We start from the raw sequence: 25,508 nt of genomic DNA, 5'->3' as shown, positions 1-25,508 counted from the left end.
CAAAATATTGACTCAGGGTTGTGAATACTTATGTAATTAGATATTTCTGTATTGATTAATACTTTGAGGGCACTGTATATTATTACATTTTGTGATGTTTTTGTTCGTTTTGTTCTTCGGCAAGGGTTTTTAGTGCCGTTCGTGCACATAGAGCTTTTTTTCAAGGAAAGACGATGTTCGGAGCCTACGGCCCTTCGTCGGTCATTGGTCAACAGTAGGGATTCTTCAATTAAGTGTTTGTCATTCAATTATAGATGACTCGTTTTCATGCACATTTTTACAATTGAGAAATACTGCACCAAACATCTTATTTATATGTAACATTTTGTGACTAAGATTTTGTGACAAGGATAGTAAAACCACACACACACACAGTGCTAACATATAGTCAGAGTGTAGTTGAAAGCCTTGGCCAGGGGCTAGACATACCAGCCTGTGTTAATATCACGGAGATGAGGAGCTAAGAGGGTCTGATTACTACTATAAACACCAGTCTATTGCCCAGCCAGGAGAGTCCTGTATTGGGTCATAGAGAGCCCTATGTGCCCTGGTCAAAGGTACCATATTTAGATGGGTGCCATTTGGGACACAGCCAGGGAATGTTTGGATGGGAGAGACACAGACAGGACTATGGTCTGACCGGTCTGACCCACAATGGAAATCCCTCAGTGGTCGGACAGTGTTACAACAGAGCGGTAGAGTGGTCATCAATGGCTTGTATCCCAAAAAGCACCTTATTCCCTATTTAGTGCACTACTTTTGACCAGGGACCCATAGGGCTCTGGTCAAAAGGTATTAGGGTGCCATTTAGGACAAACCCATGGATTGTCTTCTGTGGTTCACACTGGACTGGCCAGACTACTTCCTAGTCCCAACATGTATGGGACACCAAAATGGACATCGCATTTTCATTCAAAAAGGTTGAGATGATTTAGTCTAGCCTTAATGACAGTGTTTTATGAATTATTCTGCTATTGTACAGTCGGGAAGTCGGGAACAGAACATTATTTCTGGACAGTCATCACGCCCAAAGAGTCAACTAAATTACTGTAGTTTATACTGACGTTGGCTGTAAACACGTTTATTGCAACTATGAAGTTTAAGAGTGTCTGTTTATTTTATAAAAGCAATTCAGATTGTATGCACGAACACACACAGCCCCATAAACAAGCCCCCATGATGTCACTTAATATTCAGGTCCCACAACTTTTTTCTGTTCTGCTATCCACGACACGCCCGTCCTGACAGTATGATCAGACAGGTCAGGCAGGAGAATGGGGCTCCACTGCAGAACTAGGGGGAACACAAAGTTCTGCTCTGTAACGTCCTGGCAGCGGCATGGACACAAATTGAAGAGGAAGAAACAGTGGGAGGGAGAGAAAATGAGAAGGGGGGAAGTAGTAGAGGGACAAAGAGAAATGAGAGAGAGAGAGAAAGAAAGAGAGAGAATCTGCCTGTCACTGAGAGTTAGGCAGAAGGGTGAAATTACAAAGGGACACTTCTTTGTATACTTCTAAGTTGACTGACATCAATGTCTACCCGTGCAATGTCTTATGTAATGAACATTCTTTTCAATCAAAATGTTTAACACAATGTTTTTCAACTTTTTTTAATTAATGATGCCTGTTGAAGACCAACATAATTGATTTCTTTAAAAAATAATTAAAAACCACAACATATTGTCTAATAATTTCTACTCACTCAATAATTTCTATTTGTCTCTTGTCTGTATGATTTCATGGCTGCTAATAAATTATGGGGAAAAAACTGTTTTAGGCCTACTTGGAATGCAAGATTATTATTAGAACATAAACAAATCTGCTAAATTGGAAAAAAAACTTAAGTCATGGATCAAGTGTGAAAGGTACACCGTCATACTGAACAATCCATTGCAGCTTTTAGTTTCACTTTAAAAAGCAATGTCCTTCCTTCAATTAATATACAGTGTAGGTAAAATACAGTACAATAATTCCATTGTCATTTAACAAATTCGTTAATTTATTATGTCCAGCTATTTCCCAAAAAGTATATTGCACACAGGCCCTGCTTCAATATACTACTAAGTGCTCATATCGACCAGCTGATGTGTCTACTCTCCCTTCGATACACTCCCATCTGTATTATGGTAGACCAGGGGTCTTTAACTCCAGGTCTGGGGGCCACATCAGGACTGCAAGCTGCTTTTTTGTGGTCCTCGACAGAGCCTTTTGTTTACTGTAAATCACAGTGGAGGCTGCTGAGGGGAAGACGGCTCATAATAATGGCTGGAATGAAGCGAATGGAATCAAACACATAGAAACCATGTGTTTGATACCATTCCATTAATTCTGCGACAGCCATTACTACGAGCCCGTCCTCCCCAATTAAGGTGCCACCGACCTCCTGTGTTAAATCAGTGGTATTCAAACTTTTTCAGCAGGGACCCCATTTTTTCGGCAGAATTTCTGGTGACCCCAACCCAAATCTAAAAACACAACCTTCAAATCTCTAAGTTTAGATTTTTACATCAACAAATAACCTTCAATTCATTGTCTTTTCATCTCTCTTATAAAAATTAAGAGAACCAATCTTTCGCAAAAACGTATATTGTCCCATACAATAATCTGTTGGCTACTCTTCCTTTTTTAGGTTGCCACCAACTAGGATAAGTCCACGCCGACTGGGATAGGATGTTATTTTTATTTGGCGACCCTGACTCTGAATACCACTGCTGTAAATAGAAGGCTTTCACCCTGGATACATAATGTCAGAGAGCACGGCGGGACAAGCAGCTGCTAGGTCGGCTGGCAAAGTGACATCACACAGAACTGGGAGTGTTTGGAACGTGTTGGAACTGGCAGCGCTGGGGGAAGGGCTTGTCCAACATGTTCCCTATACTGTGCTACTTTTGACCACAGCACATGTACTGCCAATAGGTCAACAATTGTGCACTACATAGGGAATAGGCTGTCATTTCAGACATACCCTAATTCTACAAAGAGAATGTGAGAGCCCATATATTTAGAATTAACACTGTGCCACAGTCACTGTGGAAAGGATCGAAAACCAATTGGAATTGATCAGTTTTAGCTGGAGAATAAAAAATAAAAAAAATAAGAAAAATATTTGTAGAAATACAAGCTGTAGAGCAGACTTAATCTGGAGCATATTCTATTGATGCAAAATCCTGGAACGTTAGAACCTGACACATTTTCCCAATGTACATTCTAAACATTAGATTTCTATGTCCTGGTGCAGAGGAAGGTGTGACTGATTCCAGTGTGGGTCAAGTGTGGACAGGTACGGTATGGAGACTGGGTGGAGGGCTGAATGGAGCACTGGTGGATTATGGGTAATGTAGTTCTAGAAGTCACAGCCCAGCAGCTCCATGCGCAGGGTGATGCGCTCGTGCCACTCCCAGGGCACAACGCGCAGGTAGCGGGCGTAGAACGGAGGCTCAAACAGGTTCTTCTTATGCATGTTGTTGTCAATGTTGCCTTGGAAAATCTGTCAGGGAACACACACATCAATGGTCAATGGTTAACTACCAAATCTGTCAGGGAACACACACACACACACACACACACACACACACACACCAATGGTCAATGGTTAACTACCATATCTGTCAGGGAACACACACACATCAATGGTTAAATACCAAATCTGTCAGGGAACACACACACACACACACATCAATGGTCAATTGTTTAACTACCAAATCTGTCAGGGAACACACACACACACATCAATGGTCAATTGTTTAACTACCAAATCTGTCAGGGAACACACACACACACACACACACACACACACACACACAAATGGTCAACTACCATATCTGTCAGGGAACACACACACATCAATGGTTAAATACCAAATCTGTCAGGGAACACACACACACACACACACACACACACACACACACACACACACACACACACACACACACACACACACACACACACACACACATCAATGGTTAACTACCATATCTGTCAGGGAACACACACATCAATGGTCAACGGTTAACTACCAAATCTGTTGTATGGTGTGAATAATTCTACATCTGAACAAATATGTCTATATTTAAATATATGTATTTTTTGCATTATACACAGTGTGCAGGAGTCCTTCTCAAGGTTCACTTCAGTTTTTCAATCTCCTACCCAACTGTGTTAAGACATTACTTCATGTGTGTAACAGTTATTGTTCAGATAAACTTCAATATTCACCATATTCATTGAAACAGTCATTTTTAATGGACTACTGAATGGGAGGACAGATCTAATATGAACCAATATGTAAAGGTCAAAGGTTAATGTCTGAGCCCTCCCATCAAGGGTTGTAAATTGGTCTGAACTATGACCTCATTCATGACAGCATTACGACCCAAACACAACTTCCCTCCCAGTCTCTCTGAGGAAGCCCCTGGCTACGTCATATAATGTCAAGGGTCTACACTAAATGAAAAGATTGGTTGTTTATACGTCACTGAAGGTCATTGAATTATTCAGCATAGGCCCCCAATGCAAATGTAAACAGCCCCTTGCTAGCAGCCCTCCCATGGGGGTGAAGATTGGCCTCTCCTATTCCACTATCCCACACAGAGAGGGGGGCTACAGGGCTGAGCGTCACTAGCATTGATCCAGCCAGGGACAAAACAGGAAGTAAAGAGATCATTCACACAGAGGACCAGGGGATACACTCCACACACAGGGTGGGGGTCTGGAGAGGGAGGTCCGTAAATTGGCACGGAAAACACAGTCAGGTCCCAACTCATGTCAACAAACTGTGCAGAGGTTTGCAAAACCCCTTATCCCTACTGTCGAAATCAAATAGTCAGGGTAAAAAAGATTCTAGTATGTCTGTGTCCCTTTGCTTTTAAATGGCTTCCTCTCCTTTATGAACATTGAAATGGCTGGGTAGACATATATCATCTAACAGATAGATCAGTGGCGATGAAGGAGAGGAGACAAGGAAAGGAAGCTAGTTAAGCGTATCATACAAAATACTTATTTTGTTGGGGAGCCCCAATATATGAGACTGTCATAATGAGAATAAGTTGTGAGCAATGGTTCACAGACCTTCTCTGTGTTGGTGTTCTCATCCTTCACCAGGTTCCAGGTCTGTCCGTCGTCGCTGTAGGCCACTTTGAAGGCGGACACAAACTGCACCACCCCAAAGTCCTTTGCCCCCTGGGTGATGATGCCTGTCAGATGCTTGGTCTTCTCCAGGTCCACCTGGGACAGGATCATGGAGGACAAGACAGTAGCATATAGACCAGATTAATGATGAGATAATACCTTCAATTCAATGAACCCTGTATTTTGGTATTTACGAAGTAGCTCCTTTCCCAAGGTCAAATAAAATCACAAAACGTGTCTTGTCTACTGTAGAAAAACCATCGTAGAAAAGAGAAGGATAGTTCACACACATTGATTTCAGGTGAAAAAAGGAAAAGGTTTATTCCATTTCAAACGTTTCGTCCATCTGACCTTCATCAGTGTCATAAAAAGCTACAACTACTAAAAGGTAGACTCCCCTCACAGGAATGTCTTCACTTTTCAGAATAAGAAGCGGGGTGAAGTTTATAAACAAAGATACTACGTCAACATATGTCAGACTCCTGTCCCTGATGTCTGTTTTCCCACACTATTTCTGCCCAATATTGAATAGTGGTTTCATCATATAAAATAGTATGAAGCAAGAACAGATGTCAGAATCCCTCAAGGATGATAAAAATGATCCATTACTTTTTGTGTTACAAATCATATTAGGAAGAGAAAGTGACCCTTCCTCTAAGCACTGTTTCCATTGATATTTAGATGGTATTTACTAAGAAATGATGTGGTAACAATCTGTACACTCTGCCACGTACTACAACTAATTCAACACAACTGGGAACTACCTGGTAACTAAAAGTTCCCATCCTAAAGACACAAACAAGTAACTCATAGGTTATTACTGTATGAATACCATTTTACCAAGTTACTTCCAAGTCATTACCATGTCATTTCTAAAGCGTAAAATAAAGTGCTTCCTGTAATCCTTTGTTAAAGAAGACAGTTTAAATGGTCATGTAGGATTGGTACATACATGTATTTTACATACACTACTGTTCAAAGGTTTAGGGTCACTTAGAAATGTCCTTGTTTTCCATGAAAACATACATGAAATGAGTTGCAAAATGAATAGAAAATATAGTCAAGATGTTGACAAGGTTATAAATAATGATTTTTCATTGAAACAATAATTGTGTCCTTCAAACTTTGCTTTTGTCAAAGAATCCTCCATTTGCAGCAATTACAGCCTTGCAGACCTTTGGCATTGTAGTTGTCAATTTGTTGAGGTAATCTGAAGAGATTGCGGGTAGTATTTAATGAAGCTGCCAGTTGAGGATTTGTGAGGCGTCTGTTTCTCAAAATAGACACTCTAATGTACTTGTGCTCTTGCTCAGTTGTGGGCCTCCCACTCCTCTTTCTATTCTGGTTAGAGCCAGTCTGCGCTGTTCTGTGAAAGGAGTAGTAAGTACACAGCGTTGTACCAGATCTTCAGTTTCTTGGTGATTTCTCGCATGGAGTAGCCTTCAAAAACAAGGCCATTTCTAAGTGACCCCAGACTTTTGAATGGTAGTGTATATAGCTAGCTATTGGTTCTTAAAGAATAGACGTTTAGCTGCTTTACTCCATCAGAACCAAAAATACTGTTTTACTCCATTGTTTGTAAACAATGTAATTTTAAACAAACACTAACTTCAAAACATGGTTAAAACTATGCTTTTGAGCTCATGGATGTTCAGTCCTTGCATCCATAGCTCTGTCTATGATTTGAGTGTGGTTAAATTTCTCCAGGCCCCATCCCTCAGCTGTTTACCAAAACAAGAGGTTTGTTCCAGATTGCCCCTTTAAAAGAGGAGATCTCATCCTTATATTAGGGCTGGTGGAGTCAGTCTCACCTGTAGCCACTCTGAGCGGTTGTTTGTGGCGGGGGACCAGGCGTTGGTCTTGCCCTGTTTGTCTAGCCGGGCGAACTGTGGGTGCCATGTGAAGGCATCAATGCCCCAGGTGCTGAAGGCACTGGACGCCGAGAGCTGTCCATCAGAGACAAGGCGGGACTTCATGCCCATTGGCTCAGAGCAACCTGTCGTGTTGGAATATACTGTAAACGAAACAGCAGAGAGACAATGATGGACAGGAAAGGAGCGGAGGTGAAAGACAGAAAACCAATAGAGAGAAACCAATGATCACACCCAATTGAAGACCCACCCACTCAGTGGAGTACATTACAAGGAGCCCATCCTCCTAATTTCTCCCTCCACCATCCACCACTGCAGCTCAAGGCATGCAGATTAGCCACTTACTGATTGATCGATTGATTTGACAACATGACATAAACAGTGAAGGACAGATAGCATGACATAAACAGCGAAGGACAGATGAAAGCAGGGAATGAAAAGAACCAGACAGATATTGACAATAAACAAAAAACATTTGTTTAAAGGAGGCATTGAAATGAATAGGAAAGGCGAGGCAGGGAATAGGAAAAGTGAGGGAATCCCAATAGCCTTACTAGCAGCAAGTCAATTTGAACTGTAGCTCTATACACACTGAGTAATAGGGTGGGGCTGGAAACACATATGGACATGGTGTGTGAGTGTATGGGTGGTGCTTTTGTCAGGAATTCCATCTCCATTGTTGCACGGCATGGGTCTCCCTCTGAATGCCGTCCAAACCATTCCCTACAGTATGTGGTCTAACCATAACTAAATCTAGACTAGTGTTAGGCCATCTAAACAAACCCTCTTACTGTCAGCAAGCTGGACAGAAGAGCCACAGTGTCAACACAAGGAGACCGCATGTACCCAACTTAATGCCTTTTACTTGGTGGGCTTGTAAGTTTACTCAAGGTCTATTTGTGGTTCAGGCAGAGAACTCTGAATGTCCCTGGGGTTTTGAATGGGGTTTTGAATGGGGGTTTGAATGGGGGTTTATTTACAGCTGCATCTCAACATTCTGGAGTGGCTTCCTCTCTTTATCTCCTTATTCTCATCTGATGTAAAAAACAAGACAGCAAATAGCCGGACCATATTTCTATCACCTGTCCTGAGTTTCCAGATCGATGCAGACGAGGAGGAAAGGAAGCCAATTAAAACTATTGAGATGCAGTCTAGTCGTCTTTCCTCTCTATTTTCCCGTGTAGAGGTGTCTGTTTACCATTGAGCTCACAGCCCACCAGCTCCATACGCAGGGTGCAGGCCTTGCGACACACCACAGGAATGACGCGGATGAACTGGGCCACGATGGGAGGGTCAAACAGGTTGGTCTTGGTGCTGTCATTATCAATGTTACCCACAAACACCTGTGGCACAGGGCACAGAAGTGAGGTCACCAAGTTGTTACAGGCATTCATGTGGGAGCAACTGTACAGCTCCAAGTAAAACACGCCAGTCGGAACAGATCTAGGAACAGCTTAAACCTCCCACAATTCTGACCTTAACCATTAAGAGGATGAAACGTATCTGACCCTTTATAAGTTATTGTAGACTGTAGGAAATGGGACAACTGTTTAAATGAACTTACACTGGGCCACTAACTATAAATTAATATTACTATGGTAAACTCATATTGTAAAGTCACCTTGTCCTTCCTCTGTCCCGCTGGTCTGTAGGGGGTGTAGGTCTTACCGTCAAAGCTGGAAGACACTTTAAAGACCTTAATGTACTCAGCTATGCCCATTCGACTGGCACCCTGGGTGATGATGCCAGTTAGGCGCATCTTCTTTTGCATGTTGATCTAGAGTCAGAAGTCAGAGAGAGGTCAGACAGGGGTCAAACCACTAATCATCCTCCCCACTGGGATTTAGATGATACACTCTTAGAAAAAATGGTTCCAAAAGGGTTCTACAGTTGTCCCCATTGGAACAACTTTTTTGTTCCAGCTAGAAAGGATTCTACATAGAACCCAAAAGGGTTATTCCTGGAACCAAAAAGGGTTCTTCAAAGGGTTCTCCTATGGGGACAACCAAATAACCCTTTTATGTTGTAGATGGCACCTTTTTTGCTGAGAGTGTACAGTGTATGGCTGTTTATATGTGTACTGCATGCTTAGACTTTACTAGAGCTGTGTGGCATCGTTCAGACAAATCGAAAAAGTGTTTCATTTCTTATCCATGACAATGTCCATAGAGAGGCCAGATTGAGTGACTTCATCAAGTAGAAAAGCATGTTTCAAGCCAAAGTTTAGTGTGGACCCATGAGGAGCTGGCCGCGGTCCACCAGTGGGTTATGACCCACCATTTGAGAACACGATTACCACAACAACTGATTATTTACTAAACTGACTTGGTTCTCTAACCTCCATCCAAGGGTTCTTGTCATGGTTGGCTGCGGTCCAGGCGTTGACCATGCCCTGGTTGTTGAGCCGGGCCAGTTCTGGACCCCAGCGCTGAAGACCCATAATGCCATAGTGTACAGAGGAGGCCGAGATCTGAGACTCTACGATTTCTCCTCCCTCCATCCCCATCAGAGAGATACAACCTGGAACAAACACATACATACATACATACATACATACATACATACATACATACATACATACATACATACATACACACATACATACACATGTTATAACATCTTATATAGAGACATAAACAGGTTATAATCTCTAATATGGACATACTGGTTGTGACAAAGTACAAAGAGAGACAGTTCATAACGTGTAATACACGGAGTTATAGACATGTTTCAGTCTCTACTTCGCAGTGATTCCCCTGTCCTATACTTACGGAGCTGGCATTGCTTTCCAACGTAGGGTGAAGGGCACAGGCAGGTGTAGTCACCATCCAGATCTCGACACATCCCACCGTTCTTACATGGCTGCTTCTCACAGTCATTCACATCTAGACAGGACAAGCACAAGAGAAAGACACAGTTATATAGAAGTTGGGTATGTCATTATAATAAACCTTGTCCTAACATAGGAATCTGACATGGGACTTCATTATGTCACATAATAAACCTTGTCCTAACATAGGAATCTGACATGGGACTTCATAATGTCACATAATAAACCTTGTCCTAACATAGGAATCTGACAAGGGACTTCATTATGTCACATAATAAACCTTGTCCTAACATAGGAATCTGACAACGGACTTCATTATGTCACATAATAAACCTTGTCCTAACATAGGAATCTGACAACGGACTTCATTATGTCACATAATAAACCTTGTCCTAACATAGGAATCTGACAAGGGACTTCATTATGTCACATAATAAACCTTGTCCTAACATAGGAATCTGACAAGGGACTTCATTATGTCACATAATAAACCTTGTCCTAACATAGGAATCTGACATGGGACTTCATTATGTCACATAATAAACCTTGTCCTAACATAGGAATCTGACAAGGGACTTCATTATGTCACATAATAAACCTTGTCCTAACATAGGATTTTGACAAGGGACTTCATTATGTCACATAATAAACCTTGTCCTAACATAGGAATCTGACATGGGACTTCATTATGTCACATAATGCTTTTCTGGATGGATTTTTTTCAGGAAGACATCAAGAAAGACTAAACATTGTTGTCCTTATCTGGTGATATAACTAGAGTTGCTCTATACAACCGGACCATAACGATTGAAAATACATCAGAATGAACCAGTTGTGCCCACTGGGTCTGACATCTAAAACCCTCCCTGGACCTGAGCAGGAGAGAACACAGTCCCTGATGGCTAAATGCAGTACACTTGTACCCCAACGGTAGGTCAGATATAGCCCAGTAGTACGACTACCTGGCATGCAGGCTAATCAGCCAGGTGGGTGAACCTTGAAGCACCACGATACCAGCGTGCCTCCATAATGCCTCTCTGCAGGTGTGTTCTCTAAGACACAGGGGTGATGACAGGGGCACAGCTGGGGGCAATGTTGGGGCCAGGCTTGATTAATTACCACAGGTGAAGGGCAGGGTTGTGGTTTTGGGTGTGTTCTATGTTGTGCCTGCAGGGTGAGGTGATCTGGGAGTAGTCTATGGTAGTCTGTCCACTGCTGCAGCTCTTTCTAGTCCCCACCAGGGGGCTCAGTTGTATTATAAATAGCATGGACTTATAACTGGCCTGTATTCATTAGTCCACACCATAGCAAACCATAGCAAAATGTTTTGCAACAGAAAACATTGGTAGGTCCCTCTGTTTGCTTCTGTTTGGTTCTTAGTGAACAACAACAAAAATGATTCAACAAAGTAATTGACGTCAGGGGAATTGTATAAGTGATTATTTTTGTCTGATAAAACCGTATGTCTCAAACGGTGGGTCGGTACCCGTTAGTGAGTCATTACTGATTCGTTCTAGGGTGTGGACCTTCAAAAAATCTGCTTTGTTCGTTCATTCAGTGCCCGTGGGTCACAGGAAAATTCCAAAATGGTTTGGTGGGTCATCGGACAGAAACATTAGGTAACCCATAGAGATAGAACATGTTGATATTGTAATTACTCATCCCGGGAATTTAAAAATAGGCCATAAACAGTAAACACAGTGGTTGAAAACTGTGTTTATAGCAGTCTAAGTGTCCCTGGGAGCCACTTCCAGGTAATCTAGGGGGCAGACAGCACTTTACCACTACATCTTCTGTTTAGCTGCTGTTCCCGTTAACTCTAAGAGGATTGGTCCCAACTCTAAAACCCATTCCGCTCAACGGCGTGACAACACACACACCCACACTGAGAAATACAAGCACACACACCCACGTGCATCCACATACTGTCACGGCTGTTAGAAGGAGCGGACCAAGATGCAGCGTTTTCGTAGTTCCACATATTTATTAAAAGTGAAACTGAATGCAATATACTGAAATACTTGAAAATACAAAAACAACAAACCGTGACGCAAAGAGGACAACACACTACTCAAAATAACCCACAAACAATAATGAGAAAAACCCCTACTTAAATATGATCTCTAATCAGAGGCAATGAGGATCAGCTGCCTCCAATTAGAGATCAACCCCAAACAATCCCAACATATAAATAGACAATATAGAACTTAAACATAGAAATAGAAAACATAGAACAACCCAAAAACACTCCCTGTCACGCCCTGCCCTACTCTACTATAGAAAATGACATCTTACTAGGGTCAGGAGGTGACACATACACAGAAAACACACACACCCTCCAGTCATTCTGAGAATCTATTCAGTAAATAACATCTCTGACCTTGATTAGGTAGATTAAATGCCGTAGGTGTGTCTTTAGACTGTGTGTGTGTGCGTGCGCCTGCATGTGTGTGTGTCTACGTCTGTGTCAACGACAGACAGGGACACTGACAGAAGGTCAAGAGTGGTTTGATCCATTCTTAGAAGGAAGGGCAGAAGATTCTAGAATAATGGGTTCCATAACAAACAGCAATATATCCAACCACTACCCAAGCAGGAGAATTCCAGCCATGTTGATGTCAAACGATGGACTAACAAGACAGTACTGGGATCCACCCTACCTACAGGCCTATAAAATCTATGACGTCTGGTAGAACAAGAACAAATGTGGGTGGTGACAACCAGACAGCAATAACACTGCAATAGGTGGTCAGACTAGCAGTTAGAGGTTATAAATATGCTATGAATCATCTACAGTTTTGTAGCCGCATCAGCGCGCCTGGTTTTTCAATCAGATTCTGGACTTTCAATGGAAAACTTGGACAAACCAAGGAAATGAATGGAAAGGACAAGGTTTATAGTGGCATTAGCCTCCTAGATCCTAATCTGGAATGTGAAAAGTCTTGTACCAGTCCATGCATGAATATCAGTTTGTTTTAATGAGATGGCAACTACTGACCCAACTAGCACTGAGGCTCTCAATAGCTAGGCCTACTGTGTAGAGAGCAGGACTGGCAGCGCTCTCCTTGCTCTGCTAAAGCCTTCTGAGATTAGAGTGGACCATGGCTAATTGCTGTAAAGGTGCCTCAGAGGGAGAGTTCCTGGCTGGCTAGGGGGGTATTACAGAAAACCCGGTAGAAGCCTGTACACACAAAACATGCAACTTAGAAAAAGTCAATTCCACAGCGATACACCATCCCATCTGGTTTTCGCTTAGTGGGACTTTAATTTGTTTTTCAACAGGATAATGACCCAAAACACACCTCCAGGCTGTGAATGGCTATTTGACCAAGAAGGAGAGTGATGGAGTGCTGCATCAGTTGACCTGTTCTCCACAATCCCCCGACCTCAACCCAATTGAGATGGTTTGGGATTAGTTGGACTGCAGAGTGAAGGAAAAGCAGCCAACATGTGCTCAGCGTACTGTATATGGGTACTCCTTCAAGACTGTTGAAAAAGCATTCCAGGTGAAGCTGGTTGAGAGAATACCAAGAGTGTGCAAAGCTGTCATCAAGGCAAAGGGTGACTACTCAAAGAACCTAAAATATAAAATATATATATAATGTGTTATTTCATATTTATGCTGTCTTCACTATTATTTTACAACGTAGACAATAGTAAAAGTCAAGTGAACATAAATATCCAAGATGGCTTAAAATTGGGAAATTGTTGAGCTGACATGGTATACCCCATTAACCCAATGATTTATGCTCAACGTGAGTCCATTTTTTTGCCTTTGCAAGTTCCATTTGACTTTATTAAATTTTTTTGTCAGGGACTAGTTTATCATTATTACATACAGTACCAGTCAAAAGTTTGGACACACCTACTCATTCAAGGGTTTTTCTTTATTTTTACTATTTTCTACGTTATAGAATAATAGTGAAGACATCAAAACTATGAAATAACACATATGGAATCATGTCGTAAACAAAAAAGTAGAGGCTGAAATATGACGCATTACTACTCAAATATGAAAGTTTTCCTTCGTAACACAAATAGGTAAGTTGTTTTTCAAATTCAACTCACACTGAGCAGAAATTATTAGGTTAGTAGAGTATTCCATGTCAGCTCAACAATTTCCACATTTCAAGTCCAGCCAATTTGGATATTTAAGCTACAGTGGGGGGAAAAAGTATTTAATCCCCTGCTGATTTTGTACGTTTGCCCACTGATAAAGAAAGGATCAGTCTATAATTTTAATGGCAGGTTTATTTGAACAGTGAGAGACAGAATAACAACAAAAATATCCAGAAAAACACATGTCAAAAATGTTATAAATTGATTTGCATTTTAATGAGGGAAATAAGTATTTGACCCCCTCTCAATCAGAAAGATTTCTGGCTCCCAGGTGTCTTTTATACAGGTAACGAGCTGAGATTAGGAGCACACTCTTAAAGGGAGTGCTCCTAATCTCAGCTTGTTACCTGTAAAAAAGACACCTGTCCACAGAAGCAATCAATCAGATTCCAAACTCTCCACCATGGCCAAGACCAAAGAGCTCTCCAAGGATGTCAGGGACAAGATTGTAGACCTACACAAGGCTGGAATGGGCTACAAGACCATCGCCAAGCAGCTTGGTGAGAAGGTGACAACAGTTGGTGCGATTATTCGCAAATGGAAGAAACACAAAAGAACTGTCAATATCCCTCGGCCTGGGGCTCCATGCAAGATCTCACCTCGTGGGGTTGCAATGATCATGAGAACGGTGAGGAATCAGCCCAGAACTACACGGGAGGATCTTGTCAATGATCTCAAGGCAGCTGGGACCATAGTCACCAAGAAAACAATTGGTAACACACTACGCCGTGAAGGACTGAAATCCTGCAGCGCCCGCAAGATCCCCCTGCTCAAGAATACATATACATGCCCGTCTGAAGTTTGCCAATGAACATCTGAATGATTCAGAGGACAACTGGTGAAAGTGTTGTGGTCAGATGAGACCAAAATGGAGCTCTTTGGCATCAACTCAACTCGCCGTGTTTGGAGGAGGAGGAATGCTGCCTATGACCCCAAGAACACCATCCCCACCGTCAAACATGGAGGTGGAAACATTATGCTTTGGGGGTGTTTTTCTGCAAAGGGGACAGGACAACTTCACCGCATCAAAGGGACGATGGACGGGCCCATGAACCATCAAATCTTGGGTGAGAACATCCTTCCCTCAGCCAGGGCATTGAAAATGGGTCGTGGATGGGTATTCCAGCATGACAATGACCCAAAACACATGGCCAAGGCAACAAAGGAGTGGCTCAAGAAGAAGCACATTAAGGTCCTGGAGTGGCCTAGCCAGGCTCCAGACCTTAATCCCATAGAAAATCTGTGGAGGGAGCTGAAGGTTCAAGTTGCCAAACGTCAACCTTGAAACCTTCATGACTTGGAGAAGATCTGCAAAGAGGAGTGGGACAAAATCCCTCCTGAGATGTGTGCAAACCTGGTGGCCAACTACAAGAAACGTCTGACCTCTGTGATTGCCAACAAGGGTTTTGCCACCAAGTACTAAGTCATGTTTTGCAGAGGGGTCAAATACTTATTTCCCTCATTAAAATGTAAATCATTTGATAACATTTTTGACATGCGTTTTTCTGGATTCTTTTGTTGTTATTCTGTCTCTCACTGTTCAAATAAACCTACCATTAAAATTATAGACTGATCATTTCTTTGTAACTGGGCAAACGTACAAAATCAGCAGGGGATCAAATACTTTTTCCCCCCACTGTACATGGATTTCTTGAATGTTTTTACAGTGTCGATAGGTGAAAGGTATGTGGTGGAACCTATGCTGTTGCCTGTTACTTATCCAATTTGGTTGGATCAGTGATTCCTCTGAGGAAGGATGGAAACTATTCAAACAGGATCCAATACTTTCAGAATGCATTGTTCTGGCCAGTCTCTCTGTCTGTCTGTCTCTCTGTGTGTGTATTTAAAGCCCTTCCATCAGCAGCCCACGCTTCACCACATCCTGGGTGTGTCCCTGGGATGCACTGCAGGCAGTTACCTCTCCTCACCATAGAAGGGTTTAGAACACTCATTCTTAGGTTTTTGTTATCCAAATAAATGTTGTAAATGTCATCATAACGACGTCACTGTTTTTAAAGGGGCAATCTGCAGTTTCAATACAATAAAGCCACCCAGCTGCTGTTTTGGTTAACAGCGGACGGAAGGGGTTGGAGAAATCAACATATTTCTCATTCATGGACAGAGCTATGGATACAAGGACTGTACATACATGATCTCAAAATGATAGTTTTAACCATGTTTTTAGGCTATCCAGTTTTCGACTGCAATTACATTGTTTACAAACAAAGGAGTAAAACAAGTTTATATTTGGGGTTCTAATAGGGTACGACAGTTGATCTAAACTCATGAGCAATGGGCATGTATAATTCATTTTAAAAGTCTAAAGATGGACATATTTAACACAGATTGCCCCTTTAATGTTACGTCATAGTGTGAAGCCAAAGGGACATTTCCATATCATGTGGATAATACAGTTGTTTTAATCCATTCTGCTCCATGTAAGCACTTACAAAAAGCCCCTTTGGATATGAGTGTCTGCTAATGACTGAAAGGTAATGTCTTTTCTGTACTACTCACATATTTTACATGTATTTTTTAAAGTAAGGACCGGATTGGACCCCCAGTGAAGGTTAAAGAGCTAAATCACAACTTCTTCAAAAGCTGAGATCACACTGAACATCTTATGCCTTCCAAGCAGGAGATTGAAAGGAGATTCATATCCACGATTCACCCAGTCATGCTGCATTTAGTCAAAATGGCTGAAAAGCACTTTTTCACTCTAAGAGGCTTAGGTGGGTTGCCATTTCCTCATTAGCTAACAGCTCTCCAATGAGCTGAATGAAAGTCTTTCATGAATCATGAGCTCACCACAATGCTTTCTTACACTCATTCACAGAGTGGAAAATGTCTCAGGCGTTTCCAACTTTTACACCCATTAATGTTAATAATACCTCAACACGACCTGCCATGACACACCATTCAGTCTGTCAGTTTGTTGTTTTGACCAGAATGGTGGAAGTTAGGATTGGGGTAGTGGACCCTACCCAAGCCAAGCTCTGGTTCTCCTCACCTAAAACAATTTGGCATTAATTGTTTTCGATTTAAAAATGTATCTTAAGACAACAATCTAGGGGAAACGCTGAGTAGCACAGACATGTTGGCCATGTTCGACTACTTCCCTATTACTTTCACCAATCCAACCAACCAATTCAGATCTGGGATTACTTGAAGGAAGGAAAGCCCGGGTCGGCAGGGCGAATTAGGACAGGACAGGTACAGTCACAACTAAGGAACTTACTGATCTGGCAGTGCACGCCCTCGAAGCCAGGCTGGCATTTACACACGTACTCGCTGAACACGTCTCCTCGTCTGGTCGGAGTGATGACCTCACACGACCCATCATTCCTGCAGGGGTTGGGAATGCAGGGACCTAAGGTAGGATTGACCAATTATAAAGACGGGACACACTCAAGGAAAAAAAAAAAAAAAATCAAGAATATGCTTTCATTTAATGAAAAACAGTCAGGTTTAACGAACAGAAATGGAAGCTAGCGCCTGGGTGCCAGTCCAAGAAATTAGCTTTGCTTCTAAAAATGAAGTGACAAGACCAAAATGTCAGTATACTGAGTATATTGAATTGTCCCATTTGAAACTCAAAGCTTTGTAAATACGTCCGCCTGCCTTGACCATATTTGGCTAGCTCTACTCCTCCTTACCAGTCTCATTGACCTGCCTTGACCATATTTGGCTAGCTCTACTCCTCCTTACCAGTCTCATTGACCTGCCTTGACCATATTTGGCTAGCTCTACTCCTCCTTACCAGTCTCATTGACCTGCCTTGACCATATTTGGCTAGCTCTACTCCTCCTTACCAGTCTCATTGACCTGCCTTGACCATATTTGGCTAGCTCTACTCCTCCTTACCAGTCTCATTGACCTGCCTTGACCATATTTGGCTAGCTCTACTCCTCCTTACCAGTCTCATTGACCTGCCTTGACCATATTGGCTAGCTCTACTCCTCCTTACCAGTCTCATTGACCTGCCTTGACCATATTTGGCTAGCTCTACTCCTCCTTACCAGTCTCATTGACCTGCCTTGACCATATTTGGCTAGCTCTACTCCTCCTTACCAGTCTCATTGACCTGCCTTGACCATATTTGGCTAGCTCTACTCCTCCTTACCAGTCTCATTGACCTGCCTTGACCATATTTGGCTAGCTCTACTCCTCCTTACCAGTCTCATTGACCTGCCTTGACCATATTTGGCTAGCTCTACTCCTCCTTACCAGTCTCATTGACCTGCCTTGACCATATTTGGCTAGCTCTACTCCTCCTTACCAGTCTCATCGACCTGCCTTGACCATATTTGGCTAGCTCTACTCCTCCTTACCAGTCTCATCGACCTGCCTTGACCATATTTGGCTAGCTCTACTCCTCCTTACCAGTCTCATCGACATGTCTTGACCACATTTGGCTAGCTCTACTCCTCCTTACCAGTCTCATCGACCTGCCTTGAGCACATTTGGCTAGCTCTACTCCTCCTTACCAGTCTCATCGACCTGCCTTGAGCATATTTGGCTAGCTCTACTCCTCCTTACCAGTCTCATCGACCTGTCTTGAGCATATTTGGCTAGCTCTACTCCTCCTTACCAGTCTCATCGACCTGTCTTGACCATATTTGGCTAGCTCTACTCCTCCTTACCAGTCTCATCGACCTGTCTTGACCATATTTGGCTAGCTCTACTCCTCCTTACCAGTCTCATCGACCTGTCTTGACCATATTTGGCTAGCTCTACTCCTCCTTACCAGTCTCATCGACCTGTCTTGACCATATTTGGCTAGCTCTACTCCTCCTTACCAGTCTCATTGAGGTGGCAGGTGTCTCCAGTAAAAGCATCAGCACAGATACAGATGAATGGGTCCTCCCCCACCCCGGTCACACACGTCCCTCCGTTATGGCAGAGATTCACTTCACAGTAGTCTCCTGGAAGAGGGGGAGCGAGCGAGAGAGAGGGAAACGGGGGAGAGGGGGAAGAGACAGTGGTAAAGAGGGAGGGGGGAGGAAATAAAATGAGGTGAGAGAGGAGTGTCACAGGGTGGCTCCATAAAGGCACGATATGGAGCCTCCATGCACCTGCCATGTTTTAAACAGTTTGACAATCTGTGTCAAAAGGCAGTCACACCTCACCCCAATGGCCTCTCCATTACATGAGATCAAACATATCTTACATCACAGCATGAAGAGTTGGAGGCTTGATAAGGGACGTCCCTGGACTCCTGGCCCTGTATTCACAAAGCGTCTCACAGTAGGAGTGCTGCTCTAGGGTCAGTATATTCTTTCAGATCATAATGAATAAGATGACACGGGCAGGGAGGACCTGATACGAGGTCAGCACTCCTACTTTGAGACACTTTGTGAATACAGGCACTGGCACTCTAACGAGTGTCGTTTCCCTCCATGAACACAAAGGAGATGTGGTGACGTTGAGGGCCCATGTTAGCTGGGAGGTCATAGAGGGCCTAAGTCCTGACTCACAGAGCACAGGAAGGAGAGGACAGAAACATCAAGAGGGAGACAGGTGGTTTTATGGTTCCACTAAGCCAAAAGTGACCTTACAGTCCTCCATGACATGACATACCAGCATACTAAAACAGAATCATAGTTGCTTTACAATGGATAGGTTCAATGACATACAGGAGTTTGAAGAGGTGAGCTGAGAATGGTCATTAGAGTTGACAATCATGAACAAGCTCCCTGCCTGAGAAAAATAGTTCTCCCTGTCAAGTATTGCTAAGTAGCTTATTATAGAGTTACAGGAATACTTGATGTAGTTACCCTCTTGGTACAATGTAATTACTAAGTGTTTTAGATACCCAGGTCTATGTAATATAGAGGGCTGCATGGTGGGGACCTCACTCCTCTCACCATTCACCTGGGCTGTTCTATTCATCAGTGGGTTTTACAGCCTCGGTCAACCTTTTGTAGTGAGCATACTGGCTTTATACCAACCAACAACAGACACGTTACAGCTTGAACACCAGCGTTTAAACACCTCCTTTGAGGAGCTGACAAAGGGGTGAGAGAAAGTGTTGTGTTGAAAGTGTACGAGGCATTTCAAGTTAAAGGCATTTCATGATTTTGTGGAGATTCCTATACTCTTAGAAAAAAAGGTGCTATCTAGAACCTTATAGGGTTCTTTGACTGACCCCATAGGAGAACCATTTTTAGTTCCAGGTAGAACCCATTTGGTTCCAGGTCGAAACCTTTTGGGTTCCATGTAGAACCCATTTGGATCCAGGTAGAAACATTTTGGGTTCAATGTAGAACCCTTTCCACAGAGGGTTCTACATGGAACCCAAAAGGGTTCTACCTGGAACCCAAAAAGGGTTCTACCTGGAACCCAAAAATTCCTCTGCTGATTACACTCAGGAAAGGGAGGGGATGGAAAGGGGAACAGAAGTGACACCTGTCTTTGAGTTTATGGTTCATGACAATAAATCATCAATGGTATCAACCTGTTTCAGCTTCTTTCACCAATTTCAGCTATTCAAGTGGAACATGACCCTCGTGTTGTGTACAAGCATTTCGCTACACCTGCAATAACAATGAAGGGCGTGGGTGCAAAATAACTTATGTTCTGCTTTTTCTGCTGCTTGGATACTAAGAAATACATTTAAACACAGCGAAAGATTAATCTCGGAACCCAGAACCTAAACTTGCGCGCAGGCTGGTCAGCTACAGTATGTTAACAGTCTGTCATGAGAACTAGCCAAAGATTATTGCTCTGGGTCCAGACAGACACACTGACATGTTAAATGGACTGTGCATTTCATTCTCACCTCCCCCTGTGCTTTACTTCACTAATAGAATGTGTTTGTCTGCCAGACTAAAAGAATACAGGATTCCCAACATTATAAACAGACCAGGGATATACTGTACCTCGAAGTGGATTCCATTTTCCTCATTTCAGGAATGACCAACACTTACAAATCACATCAAATCAAATTTTATTGGTCACATACACATATTTAGCAGATGTTATTGCGGATGTAGCGAAATGCTTGTACACAACACCACGGTCGCGTTCCACTGCTCAGACGTTGCATGCATCAACCAATGGTTGCTGCGTGCCAGCCACTTCATTGACTGTGTCATCGACTGACAGATTGATGTGGTTATCTGATAGGTAACATACCTATACAGGCGTTGTAAGATCGGACAACGTCTAAGCAGTGGAATGAGACCTAGGTGTGTCGAGGGTCAGGGGGCTTGAGCCAGGTATACCACCTGAACCGATCAACACACAACATTGACAGGTGGTTGAGGTAAACATTCCTAGCACACAAATAAGAGTGACTATACAGAGCTCATTCTATCACCAGAGAGAAACTGATTCTCTAAATTCTCTAAAGATAATCTGAAAATCTCTGCATTACAAGTATTCCAAGAGATGTTGCAAAGAAACATATGTTTTGTTGTATAGTGATGCGGATATAATTGAGCACATTGTTGCCTAAGCTTACAGGTAGACCTTTCATTACAGTAGCCATACACCTGTACACTCTTAGAAAAAAGGGTTATTCATCTGTCCCCATAAGAGAACCCTTTTTGGTTCCAGGTAGAACTCTTTTAAGTTCCATGTAGAATCCTTTGTGTAAAGTGTTATACATGGAACTCAAATGGGTTCACCTGGAACCAAATGGGTTCTACCTGGAACCAAAAAGGGTTCTTTAAACAGTTCTATGGGGACCCTTTTAGGTTGTAGATAGCAGCTTTGTAGGCAGATAATGCTGCTTTAGTGGGAACAGGATACGGATGATTCCTATTCCATCGGTACAGCTTCTTATACACTTTCTGTGGCACACTTTCTGTGAAGCATATCTTATGGAAATACAGTATACTGTGTGTACATTAGGACTAGTAGAGAACAGATCCTGTTTGGGGGTGGCAGGTAGCCTAAAGAGTTAGAGAAACAGGCCAGCAAGTGGAGGGTTGCCGGGTAGAATCACAGGCCAGACAGTAAAACTCTGGTGAGAATTGAATATCCTAGCTGCCATCTGCTCCAGGGGTGCTGCGCAGTGGCTGACCCTGTGCTTCCAACCCTTCTGTGTGCATTGGGGCGGGTTGAGTAACACAAATACATTTCTGCTCTCCAAAAAGAAAATGGACATTAAGTGTTGTTCCTCTTCTTCCTTTTCAACCTACAATGATTTAGAGTAAACAACATGCCTCTTACAAGAATCACTAGTTGTGATTGTAGTCAATACAAAAAGACTGTGCTGCTAACCATATCTTTACATTTAAGTACAGGCTTGACAGTCTATCATCAAAAATCACATGGCAACAATATGTCTGAGTCAGGCATTCAATTACATACATTGACTGTAAAAGTAGCAGACAGGACTGAAATAATACCCTTCACACTTCTGAAGCGCCAACTTTGATGATCTTTAAGGTTTATGGGGGTTGTCATCACTAGAACCATGGTCTGAACAACTCCACTCACCTAGACCATTTGAGAGAGGTACAGCCCTCTGGATTGGATCGAGGAATTGTCTGAGGCAAAGAGCAGCAATCTTCACTATCTAAGCTCTAGTGATTTTTTTAGCTAAGATTAGACAGACAAAATATTTTCAGTGGTGATATGTGATAAATGTTTAAAATATGATTTACACAATTAAATGAAAGCAGAGCTTGAAAAGTGTGTTTGAGTAGGTGAGAAAGAAAATCACTTGACTGAAAGCACACTTCAAATGTAATTCTTAGCTAAGCAATGCAGGGACATTTTATTAACGATGAGAGTTAAATGATAAACTAATCATGGATCATAGAAACTGACATCCCTTCATTTTACAGACCTGACTACACAAAAAAAGTAATGACAAGAAAATGACTGTTTCCTGATTAAAAAGAGTGTGCCAATAACTTTCTTCCTCCCATTATGTTTATCCCTTGCTGTCTCTGCCTGGCCGGTTCCCCTCTCTCCACTGGGATTCTCTGCCTCTAAGACCTATTACAGGGGCTGAGTCACTGGCTTACTGGTGCTCTTCCATGTCGCCCCTAGGAGGGGTGCGTCACTTGAGTGGGTTGAGTCACTGACGTGGTGTTCCTGTTTGGGTTGGCGCCCCCCTTGGTTTGTGCCGTGGTGGAGATCTTTGTGGGCTATACTCGGCCTTGTCTCAGGATGGTAAGTTGGTGGCTGAAGATATCCCTCTAGTGGTGTGGGGGCTGTGCTTTGGCAAAGTGGGTGGGGTTATGTCCTGCCTGTTTGCCCTGTCCAGGGGTATCATCGGATGGGGCTACAGTGTCTCCTGACCCCACCTGTCTCAGCCTCCAGTATTTATGCTGCAGTAGTTTATGTGTCGGGGGCTAGGGTCAGTTTGTTATATCTGGAGTATTTCTCCTGTCTTATCCGGTGTCCTGTGTGAATTTAAGTATGTTCTCTCTAATTCTCTCTTTCTCTCGGAGGACCTGAGCCCTAGGACCATGCCTCAGGACTACCTGGCGTGATGACTCCTTGCTGTCCCCAGTCCACCTGGCCGTGCTGCTGCTCCAGTTTCAACTGTTCTGCCTGCGGCTATGGAACCCTGATCTGTTCACCGGACGTGCTACCTGTCCCAGACCTGCTGTTTTCAACTCTCTAGAGATAGCAGGAGCAGTAGAGATACTCTCAATGATCGGCTATGAAAAGCCAACTGACATTTACTCCTGAGGTGCTGACCTGTTGCACCCTCAACAACTACTGTGATTATTATTATTTGACCGTGCTGGTCATTTATGAACATTTGAACATCTTGGCCATGTTCTGTTATAATCTCCACCCGGCACAGCCAGAAGAGGACTGGCCACCCCTCATAGCCTGGTTCCTCTCTAGGTTTCTTCCTAGGTTTTGGCCTTTCTAGGGAGTTTTTCCTAGCCACCGTGCATCTACACTTGCATTGCTTGCTGTTTGGGGTTTTAGGCTGGGTTTCTGTACAGCTGATGTAAGACGGGCTATATAAATACATTTGATTTGGATTTGATCATCCAGCCCACATTTGGATGTCCATCTCCTGTGACATTTAACCTTTTCACTGAAACCTACAGGTGAAAAGTTGGGACATTGCATTGTAAGTGTCTGATGCAAGAGGTATGGGCCAGAGCAGTAAATACAAGAGTTGGACATGAGAGTGACAGGCAAAATCAGCAGTTATATCTGGCATTAATGATGTGTTGGCCTACAGACAGATACTTTGCTTTGTTCTTTTACAGTGAAAAATAGTCATCTGAATAAAATCAATACAGGTAAATGATACAAATATGAACACCTGTGAGTAACCAGTATGTGTGTGACGGAAGAAGGATGCCAGAAACTTGTTGTAACGCAAAAATATTGTTGGTTGAAACGGTGTACTGTACAGTAAGTGTATATTTTATATTTGTGAAATAATTTGTATCTGATATAAATGTAGAGGGCTTTATGTTTCTAGAACTTTAGATGGAGTCTTTGGCTGTTTTGTCTGTCAGAGCCAGTCTACCTCTGAATGTAACACATAAGGTCCTTGCACGTTAAAGGGACAATCTGGAGTTGCCACATCCATTTTTGGACTGTTAAATTAATGACATATAGCCATTGATTATTAAAGAATAGCATTTAGAAATGCTTCATGAACGTCATCAGAACCCAAAATATAAGCTTGTTTTACTCCAATGTTTGTAAACAAAGTCAATGTAAATATACACGGTAGATCTATAGCGTCAAAACATGGTTACAACTATCATTTTGATCTCATGGATGGTCAGTCCTCATGGATGGTTAGTCTATCTGTGAATTTGAGAGTGGTTATATTTCTCAAACTACATCTTTCAGCTGTGTACCAAAACAAGTAGCGGGTCAGCCGCTTTGTTATTGTTTGAACTCCGGATTGTCCCTTTGAAGGATTAGGCTTTAACAGTAGATTCTTGCGATAGGGTTGGATGAGTTAACCAACTAAATAAACGGGACTCACCTTTCACTGAGCAGACGGCAGCGATAAGGACACAAGCGCAAATAAATGTCAAAGGGCACAAAAACCCATGACGTTTCATGTTGATTTCTCGACAATTCCCCACTCTTTCCGAGAGTAGACCAGATGGATAACCTGGTACAGCGATACCGCTAGTTTCCCGGCTGAGATTGACAAGGAAAGTAGGCGGGTTCTAAATGAGCTGATTCCATGGATTAATGCGCGGGTGGGCGCATGTGTGGCTGGAATAGATCCCTAAACCTTGTACTGTAAAATTAGTGTTAACATTTGTGTTTCACTTTATATATTTTTTTATAAACACTTTGGAATAGATATATGTACTCAGAGAACTTACTATGTTGGTGAAGTCTGGTTATAGTATAAGAACAATGGTAGGCTAACATTTTTCGCTATAAGTAACTAATTTACCCTTTATAGTATACCTTTACCCTTCCCTCTGCAGATCTGAACCTGGTGGGTTTGATGTCCACATTTGGAGTTTTATCGCTTCCTAGTGGACGTTTTTCCCAATGAAATATAACAACTTGTGGCTATGGTCAAACCATAGAGATAGATAGAGGACTCTATAGTGCCCAAAAGCACATTTTAGCATGGGCAGTGCCATTGAGAACTTT

General features: G+C 42.6%; 1 protein-coding gene across 3 annotated transcripts; it reads right to left on the bottom strand.

The window, feature by feature from the left end:
• Positions 1 to 1,095: 1,095 nt before the first annotated feature.
• On the bottom strand, positions 1,096 to 25,122 carry LOC115203372 (lactadherin). Of its 3 annotated transcripts, none has more exons than XM_029768014.1 (10): positions 24,877 to 25,122; positions 18,746 to 18,871; positions 17,185 to 17,316; positions 9,769 to 9,882; positions 9,336 to 9,517; positions 8,619 to 8,774; positions 8,196 to 8,340; positions 6,938 to 7,122; positions 5,067 to 5,222; positions 1,096 to 3,486 (listed from the first exon to the last, which is right to left on the bottom strand). In XM_029768014.1, exons 1-10 carry the CDS (start codon positions 24,953 to 24,955, stop codon positions 3,343 to 3,345), a joined length of 1,419 nt encoding a protein of 472 aa, XP_029623874.1. In that variant the 5' UTR covers positions 24,956 to 25,122; the 3' UTR covers positions 1,096 to 3,342. The 3 variants fall into 3 exon arrangements, with proteins under 3 accessions (XP_029623874.1, XP_029623873.1, XP_029623875.1); XM_029768013.1 differs by having other exon boundaries at positions 6,938 to 7,140; positions 24,877 to 25,120; XM_029768015.1 differs by lacking the exons at positions 18,746 to 18,871; positions 24,877 to 25,122 and adding an exon at positions 17,707 to 17,876 and having other exon boundaries at positions 6,938 to 7,140.
• Between the last annotated feature and the right edge of the window lie 386 nt (positions 25,123 to 25,508).

The sequence above is a fragment of the Salmo trutta genome, chromosome 12, assembly GCF_901001165.1.
Source record: "Salmo trutta chromosome 12, fSalTru1.1, whole genome shotgun sequence".
NCBI classification, from domain to species: domain Eukaryota; kingdom Metazoa; phylum Chordata; class Actinopteri; order Salmoniformes; family Salmonidae; genus Salmo; species Salmo trutta.
Note: the sequence above shows the minus strand (reverse complement) of the source record. Positions and strands in the feature narration are given on the sequence as shown.